Source organism: Gymnodraco acuticeps, unplaced genomic scaffold (genome assembly GCF_902827175.1).
Source record: "Gymnodraco acuticeps unplaced genomic scaffold, fGymAcu1.1, whole genome shotgun sequence".
Taxonomy (NCBI): Eukaryota; Metazoa; Chordata; class Actinopteri; order Perciformes; family Bathydraconidae; genus Gymnodraco; species Gymnodraco acuticeps.
The window spans coordinates 133242-142595 of NW_022991042.1; the positions used below are offsets into that span (position 1 = coordinate 133242).

The 9354-nt window shown below is 43.4% G+C and overlaps 1 protein-coding gene across 1 annotated transcript; it reads left to right on the forward strand.

Annotated features, from left to right (window-relative positions):
* The first annotated feature begins 1965 nt into the window (after positions 1–1965).
* Positions 1966–3771, forward strand: LOC117559823 (tripartite motif-containing protein 16-like). Its single transcript, XM_034236515.1, has one exon. The coding sequence runs from the start codon at positions 2006–2008 to the stop codon at positions 3644–3646; it is 1641 nt and encodes a 546-aa protein (XP_034092406.1). The 5' UTR covers positions 1966–2005; the 3' UTR covers positions 3647–3771.
* The last annotated feature ends 5583 nt before the right edge of the window (positions 3772–9354 follow it).

The following is a 9354-nucleotide window of genomic DNA, read 5'->3' on the forward strand; positions in this document are numbered from 1 at the left end:
CCAACCCTGATGTCTGTTATCTCCCTTACGGAATGGGCTGCCTGAGCCATATGTTGTTGTTCCCAGTTTATCACCGGGCAACTCTCGGTCATAAATGGTTTATGGTTGTGAGAACGCTGGAACACTTCCTTCTCGGTGTTTGTGGACTCCAAGGTGTAATCTTCGAGGCCATGAGGGTCAGACAAGTGATTCAGTGTCCCCAGATGTTTAGGCTATCTCTAGTGTTCCCAGATGTTTAGTTTATCTCCCTCACTATGTTGATTACTCTCTGTGAACCTATTAAAAGTTCTAGCAAAAGAGAGGCGCTTCAGAATTGATGTGGCAACTCTCCCGTGCAGTCAGATCCGTGACTGCTGTGACTTGTGATGTGAATCCTCCGGCCGATACTCCTAAATAAACCATCAGTGTTTGACATCAAAACTCCTGCTCATCCCGTGTCTCCTTCATGAGTCGGTGACTCCCACTGCAATGCTACACAGAAGTTTCCCCGACAGGTATCAGTCAAATGTATAATCTACAATAAAATATCGTTTAAAATTGTGTTACGATGTCTAAAGTTACTGATAAGTGATAAGTCACATGTTTCCTGCCTGGCCTTGCCCGTGTATCATTACCTTCTCTCGTCTGGGCGCTATGCACAGCGCCCAGACGAGAGTGCAGCAGAAGGCAACTGTTGCTATCTTTAAACTATGCCGGCGAAACATTATTTCAGCCAATCAGCGTCGTCAAATCTGATGGTCACAGGGCCCGGTGCAGTCTGTGAGTTGTTTGGACTCGTATCCAAGGAGACAAAACAGGAAGCTGTCATTCACTCTGGAAGCTATCATTAGCAGCTAATAGGAAAACTATTGTGTCCATAAAAATGGAATTATGAATTAGCTACCTAAAGCTACGTCGTGTGTTGTCTGTATTTGCTTCCCCTGTTGCGAGTTCTGATCGCTCAGTGATGATACTTATATTTCTAGAATCTGTGGAATCTCAGCTTGTTAGCTAAGCTTGTGTGTGCATATCCAATAAGTATATCCATTAATTTATACCTAGAGTGAGTTTGCATTTTTTCGCTCAGGGCTCATTTAGACGCTTCTTGTGAGACTTGTGTTTTGTTTCGGTAAACATGGTTCATATAATCAGTTAGCTGAGTTTCTTCCCGTTAAATGAGTAGGACACATGAATAGTTTATTACATTTTAAGAAGCGCTGAGACACAGTTTCGTGAGAAAAAAACGGGGGAAAAAGCCCCTTAACAGGTTAAATGGGAATTAAATCATATTAAGTAATTTTGAGTGTTCCCAAAGCCCCGGTGTTCTGCAGTGTGTGTGGGCCTACTGTACTGTTGCACAGTTTATACTGTAGAAACTATGTCCAGGACAAGGTGTTTGGAAGTTTTGGAAGATTCATAGCTAACCACACTGAACATTATGGAGGTATTGATCAGTCTTCTCATATTTTTAAGCCTCAATTTGTCCTCCCCCCCCCCCCTCTAACATCACCAGAAGTTATAATTTAAGGGGTCTTTTCTCAATTTGTTTTACCGGGGGAGAATCCCCCCGGACCCCCCTAGTATTGTTTGATCACCATTTCCACAGCCCCACCTAAAATATTTTCCACCAGCCGCCACTGATTGAGGCTATACATTTACAGTGGAGGAAACAAGTATTTAACCCCCTTCAGATTTTGTAAGTTTACCAACTTATTTTTACAACTAAAAGCTCTTTTCAAAGGAAGAGCAGGTTGTAACCGAGGCTCTGTGTAGGTCAGAGTCTGAGCGCTGCTGCTCCTCCTGGAATGAGTCAGCGTTTGATAAGCCCTGCTCTCAGACACAGCCAGCTCCACTCTGTACTTCCTGGTTCCTCCCCTTCAGATCCAGGTGTAAAGTACAAGAGCTGATAGGCCACATTCACTGCTCACACACACACACACACACACATGCTGTTCAGATAACCTGTCACACTAGTTTCAGCTCTCAGGAAGTGAAGCTCAGACACTCGCTGCTACTGAGAGGTGAAATGGCGCAGAAAGGAGTTCAGCTGGACCGGGAAACCTTCTCTTGTCCCATCTGTCTGGATCTACTGAAGGATCCGGTGACGACTCCCTGTGGACACAGCTACTGCATGAAGTGTATTAAACAGCACTGGGATGGAGAGCTATTCCACAGCTGCCCTCAGTGCAGGCAGCGCTTCACACCGAGGCCTGTCCTGCTGAAGAACACCATGTTAGCAGCTTTAGTGGAGGAGCTGAAGAAGACTGGACCCCCAGCTGCTCCTGCTGATCTCTGCTATGCTGGAGCTGAAGATGTGGCCTGTGATGTCTGCACTGGGAGGAAGCTGAGAGCCTGTAAGTCCTGCCTCGTGTGTCTGGCCGCTTACTGTGACCAACACCTCCAGCCTCATTATGAATTGCCTGTCTTTAAAAAACACAAGCTGGTGGAGCCCTCCAAGAAGCTCCAGGAGAACATCTGCTCTCGTCACGACGAGGTGATGAAGCTGTTCTGCCGCACTGATCAGCAGAGTATCTGTTCTCTCTGCTCTATGGATGAACACAAAGGCCACGACACGGTGTCAGCTGCAGCAGAGAGGACTGAGAGGCAGAGAGAGCTGGAGGGGAGTCGACTCAACATCCAGCAGAGGATCCAGGATGGCGAGAAGGAGGTGAAGCTGCTTCAGCACGAGGTGCAGGCCGTCAATGGCTCTGCTGATAAAGCAGTGGAGGACAGTGAGAAGACGTTCACTGAGCTGATCCGTCTCATGGAGAAGAGAAGCTCTGATGTGAAGCAGCAGCTCAGATCCCAGCAGAAGAGAGAAGTGAGTCGAGTCAGAGAGCTCCAGGAGAAGCTGGAGCAGGAGATCAGGGAGCTGAAGGGGAGAGACGCTGAGCTGAAGCTGCTGCTGTCTCACACAGAGGATCACAACCAGTTCCTGCTCAGCTACCCCTCACTGTCAGCCCTCAGTGAAGCTACACACTCCTCCAGCATCAACCTCCGTCCTCTGAGCTACTTTGAGGACGTGACTGCGGCCCTGTCAGCAGTCAGAGACAAACTACAGGACGTCCTGAGAGAGGAATGGGTGGATGTTTTACTGTCAGCAGCAGAGCCCACCACCAGAGCTTGGTTCTTAAAATATTCACAGGAGATCACTCTGGATCCAAACACAGCAGAGACACATCTGTTATTATCTGAGGGGAGCAGAAAAGCAACATTCATGAACCAACAACAGTCTCATTCCAGTCACCCAGACAGATTCACTGGATGGTATCCTCAGGTCCTGAGTAGAGAGAGTCTGACTGGACGTAGTTACTGGGAGGTGGAGTGGAGAGGGGCAGGAGTTCGTGTTGCAGTCGCATACAAGAATATCAGCAGAGCAGGGACTGGATGTTTATTTGGACACAATGACAAATCTTGGTCCTTAGATTGTTTCCAACACAGGTATTCATTTCTTCACAACAGTATCAGCACTCCCGTCTCAGGTCCTCTGTCCTCCAGAGTAGGAGTGCACCTGGATCACAGAGCAGGTGTTCTGTCCTTCTACAGCGTCTCTGAAACCATGACTCTCCTCCACAGAGTGCAGACCACGTTCACTCAGCCGCTGCATGCTGGACTTTATCTTTATTATATTAATGGAGACACAGCTGAGTTTTGTAAACTCAAATAGCCTGAAGTCCTTGGAGGAACTCTTCTACTTCTTAAACTCACCGTGTGTCCATCAGAGCTGATTGTCCATGTCTTCACTGCAGAGATCAGCTGTCAATCAAACATGATGGGCGGGGCTTCAACATCTTCTCATCGAGTTGTTCTGTAGATGCTGGACTTTCTTCCGGCTCCTTCCTGTGTCTGTGTAGCATGGAGGCTGTCACTGCTCAGGAGGATCCTTGTTCACCTGTAAACTTTGCTCTAAATATGTGTTGGATATTTCTTTTGATTCTTGTTGTTGTTTCTCTTGAGTCTTCAGAGAGAAAGCAGCAGAGCTTCTTTTATTGTGCACATTTTATTCCACTTTCTAAAACAACAGAGACATTTATAATCACATGTATTATTCTGACAGATGAAATGATATCACTTCCTGTCATGATCATAATAATAAGTACATCATTTATTATTCTGCTGTAAATAACTTGAGTCTTTCATCGGGAAATAAATTGTATAATATTACAGTTATTGTTTTGTAGACTAATTGTTGTTGTTGTTGTTGTTGTTGTTGTTGTTGTTGTCCAAATAGAAAGTGGGTACTCTGATGTTTTATAGAACATAACTTATCAGGATAATAATCAATAAGGATATCATGTATGGTTCTGTTTGAAACAGCTGAGATGAAACACATGGTGTGGAGAAAGTGAAGCTGATCATGAAATCATTGAACAGACTTCACTGATGGGATGTGTGATCAAATTAAATGGATAATTAATAAAGGTTTGTCTTTCAAAAACAAAAAGGATGTTCTTCTTGTATTATGTCCAAGGTGCCGTACGAAGCTGATGGAGGTGATCTGAGACTTTGAAGCTCAGCGCAAGTTCAACCAGGAAGACCGTCTTTATTCATTCATTTACTATTTCCAAGTTACTACTCTCTCTCCTCTCAATAAGTGATCGGGGGCGTCACTCCCCAGCTTAACCAATCACTTCGCTCCATTCTCACAAGCTTATCATAGTGCCCCGGTAAACCTTTTAAATCTGCTCTCCCCTCTGACAGCTGTCATTTCAGGTGACTCGACGCAACCCCCCTCCACCCTTTCCACCTCCTGTCCCTCTGAATCCAGGGTCAAGTTAAGCCCCTCCCCTTCAGACCGACCCCGACCATCCATTCACCACCACACCAGGGTCAAGCTAAGCCCCTCCCCTTCAGACCGACCCCAACATACCAACCTCCCCTAATTCCTCCACACCAGGGTTTCAAGCTAAAGCCCCTCCCCCTTCAGACCGAACCAAACTATCCATTCACCCACCACCAGTGTCTAGACCCCGGGGGGTTTCATCGGATCGGTTCTCCCCTCCCAAATGATACTCCTGCACAATGGGGCCTAATCGCCAAAACTCCATTACATTCATTCGTGTATTCCTGGCAATAAATATGTATTCTTTCATCAAACCGTCTCTCATGATTGAATAACTGAGTTTCCTCCTGAAACAAAGCACAGTGTTCATCATCACTCAGTCTGTCCCCTCCCTCATGCTAGTGGGGCGCAGCGGCGAAACCGTGTCGCGCCCACACTAATTGCGCCGCATAAGCGCGCCGCATTTTCGGGTCAGTTGAGGCCCCCTCCGCAAGATGAGGCCCCACGCAGTCTGCATGATCGGCCTGGAGAGACGGCCCTGCTTATTAGCTGGCCCTAACGTGTAAAGTTATACAAGCATTTTGTACCAGTGCTTTTCACAAGTAGACTCTTGCAGGCCAGAGTAGCTGGAGTGAGTCAAGAAGAAGAAGAAGAAGAAGAAGATTCAACTTATTGTCATTACGTAGTACAGGCACTATGTGTGGATGATGTGTTCAAAGCTAAATGTGAATGCAAAAGTCTTAAAGATACTGTTACAGCAGAATTGCACTAGTTCCAGATAACTGTTATGTTGAATGCAGTATAACAGCCAAATGTTTAAAGCTATTAAAAAGAAAAGGGCAATGTGATATTCATGTGAATGTATTGTGCTCTCAGTATAACTGCGCCCCCTGCTGTCTACACAGGAGATAGATACACTAGCAGTGATGAAGTGCACAGTAAGCATGTATAACGTGTGTGAGCCAGCACTGGTTAATAAACCCTGTTAACGTTAAGTGATCAGGACGGACAAAAAGAGGAAAAGGAAAAGAGAGTTCACTGAACATGGTTTACAAACATGGAACAAGCAGGAAAACAAGGAGAAACTGAGCTAATATTGCTAATGCTACCCCAACTGACATTAAACGGAAATCAGGTATGTTCAAATTCAAATATTTATCACCTGTTTTAAACTGTGTGTTATTTTCATGTTTTCAATCTGTCTAAAGTAGGTGATTTCCACAATCGTTTCCAAATTATTTTATATTTACAAGCTCAAAAGTCAAAGTCACATGATACACAATAACAGCCGAGAGGCAAAGTCCCGTCCATCTACTTCCGGTCCATGGGACCTTATTTCTGAAAAGTATGTATTGTAGTCAATGGGGAGATAAAGATTATCTTTCGATCCCGTTGAATTGTGCCACGAATTACACAATATGATGTTTGTCAATCTTAAAAAATCATTTCCACGTCAAAAAAAGTCACATTTTGTCGTAAAAACTGTGAAATATAAGACTATGAAAAATACGCAACTAGAAAGACTACAAATCCCAGAGTCCCGGTCCCGCATGCTGGCTCTCACGGAACCGACTAACTCCCCTTGTGTGTATGCACAGCTCTCAACGTGCCCAGACTTGGCAGTGATTTTCAGCTCGTTTAATACTTTCCGCCTCGTTCTGAAAGAAAGAAGTGAAATGTTCACGTGACGGGCCGTCTGGGTGTGGTGGTGCGAGACGGGAGATGTAGTTCATTGAGTGGTTTCACACACAAAAAGTGTTACTTCACATTCTTTACGACACATTTTAATTGTGTTGACTTGCAAAATTATCTTTTAATTGACAACATCATATGTTGTAATTTGTGGCACAATTCAAACGAGATCAAAAGATAATCTTTCTCTCTCATCGACTTCAATACATACTTTTCAGACAATAAGGTCCCATGGAGGAAAGGGAGGACTTCGCCCTCTCTATCAATGTGCAGGGGTGGGGACGAATTGAAGTACATTAAATCACAGTGTACACATTTCACAGATGAATTTTCGTTATATAGCAAAATGTAACTTTTTTGCAGTAATACTTTTTACATTATACTATATTCAGTTGATTCAACAGCACCACAAACTGCAGCAGCCTTTACAATGAGTATGATGTTAATTGAACTCCCTTTTTTAAACAAACAAACTGTTGGTTTGAACAACTACAACAACCAAACAACAAGAACTGAGTATTACAACCTTCATAAAGACAAGCATTTGTGACAGGATTGTTGCAGGTTTCAGCTACGTGTTCCTAATACACTGGCTGTTTTTACATTGTAATAAGTAAGAATGCACACACATGTTCTATAAACAATACAAGTTGCTATTTGCATGTGTTTTGTTCCTAAACATCATTAATGCTGCACATCTGGCCCATGCTATTCAGTGTTCGCTTATTTACAGCTGCAGTTCACCCCAGTTAACCAATAGAGGACAGTGTTTAGTGTTGCTCTGTATTTCAGGGCTGATTCACACACTCCCCCCCCTGTGGTGATCCAGAGGCTCTGAGAATAACACACCTCAGACCTCTAGTGAACTGTTTTCACATGTTAACCTCTGGCAGAGCATTGTTCCACATGAGAGCTTTCCCACGGTGAAGTCAGTGGATTATTCAGACACTCACTGTGGGAGAAATCAGTTTAATGTGCACATTTACTGGATTTAATGGAATCAAAGATATCATTCCCTCTTGTACTGGGATGGAAGCAGAAGCCAGGTCTTGGGCAGTAGCTAAATACTTTTAATAAAGTACTTCACTTCAGTATTTCCATTTTCTACAACTTCAAACTTCTACACTACATTTTAGATGCACATATTGCACCATTTAACTCCACTAGTTGTATTTAATAACTTTTGTACTTTGCAAACCATCATTAATATTACAAAGTATAGTCAAATGAATGATGATGCATAGATTAAGATAATTACTTTGTGACTTCCTGTGTGAATTCCCAGATTTCTCCTCTACTCTGCATTTATTGAACTATTAAAAAAAAAAAAATTGTTTAATGTTTAAATTGCATTTAAATCATCAGAAAACATTAGGAATAAATACATAAAAAATTGATAATTAAATAAAATAGATAATAATAATAAAAGTAATTAACTAAAATCAATTCGACCTTTTTCCGCTTTAACGTTAAATAAAATTAACTATCTTCATTTTTTAAAAACAGATTTTTCGTACCCTGTAATGGCTTTGTACTCTAACCATGCTGTACGCAATCATGGCCTTTTATCTTTGTGTACCTTTTTGTATTATCGCTCTCCAGTGTACCTACAATACTTTTTATGAGTTTTTTAGTGGTTTCTAATTAACCTGGAATCCATTTATTGCACTGACCCTGCATTTTATTTAAATCTCTATCAAATATGCATGAATTAAAAAGAAAGAACACTAACTAGGTAAGAAGCCCCTGAGACCACAGTTTCGTGAGAAGAAAAGACCCGCAGGCCCCGGTACGGGGGCTCTCGGGCTTATACAGGTTCATGAGGATCACAGAACCTCTCCTTAGTCAGCAACCAAAGCTTGCTTTCACCTGTGAAACCTGTTCCTCCCCGGACTCTGGTCCTCTGCTCTGCGACTCTGATCTCTGAAGAGTCCTTCTTCTACTTTCTGCCACACTTTGTTTTTTGCAGCTGCCTTTGTTCAGTCTGGCTTTTAGTTCTTTAGTTGATTCAAATGTTAAGCAGCAAACCCCAAAGTTAGTCATTCTGCTGTGTGAAAGAGTTTGTTATTTGAAATGAGACCTTTACGTTGACTTGCTCTCCTTCTAAAGACTAGCGTTGGATCATTTCCCTCCAAATAGATCATGTTCAGCCTCTGATGTGATGATTTGACATGTGAAGCAGAGGAGAGAGCGGGAAGTGACCCATCAGATATCAATACCATATCCGCACCATCAGATAATGTTTCCAGAGAGACTCCACCCTCGCTTTACGCATTTGATATAATGCGAGGACAAAACACGAGATGCTCAGAATAAAGAGAGAGAGAGAGAGACATGGATCACCTGCTGCTGCTGTGTGATGCTACTGGTCTGTAGCTCAGGTAAGAATCCACTTTGTTATTTATTATATTCAAATATCTTTGTGATCTCTCAAGAAAAAAACTACTCGTACACACACACACACACACACACACACACACACACACACACACACACACACACACACACCACGCACACACACACCACAGACCATGGTGCACTTTAATGCTACGATGTGTGATCTTAGATAGTAACTCAAGTGTATTAAATATATCCTCGTCAAATACTCCACATGTGTTGGATAGACGTTAGTGATTTGTGATTGGCCCACATTCAGACCAATCAGGAGCTGAGCAGCACTAAACTTGTAGAAGCCGAGTATGTGGTGTTCCAACTGTTTCTTTGCACACGATTGAAGGCTCTATACGAGGTGATGGGGAATGGACCATCAATACCCTCCTCACCTCCTTCCACGAGACCCTGGGAGCCATGCCGAGTGTCATGGGGCATTTCAGTGCCTGAACTCTCGGGGTCTCACTGCAGAATGTGGGGGTCTGGAAAGCAGCAGCAGGGAGATGGTT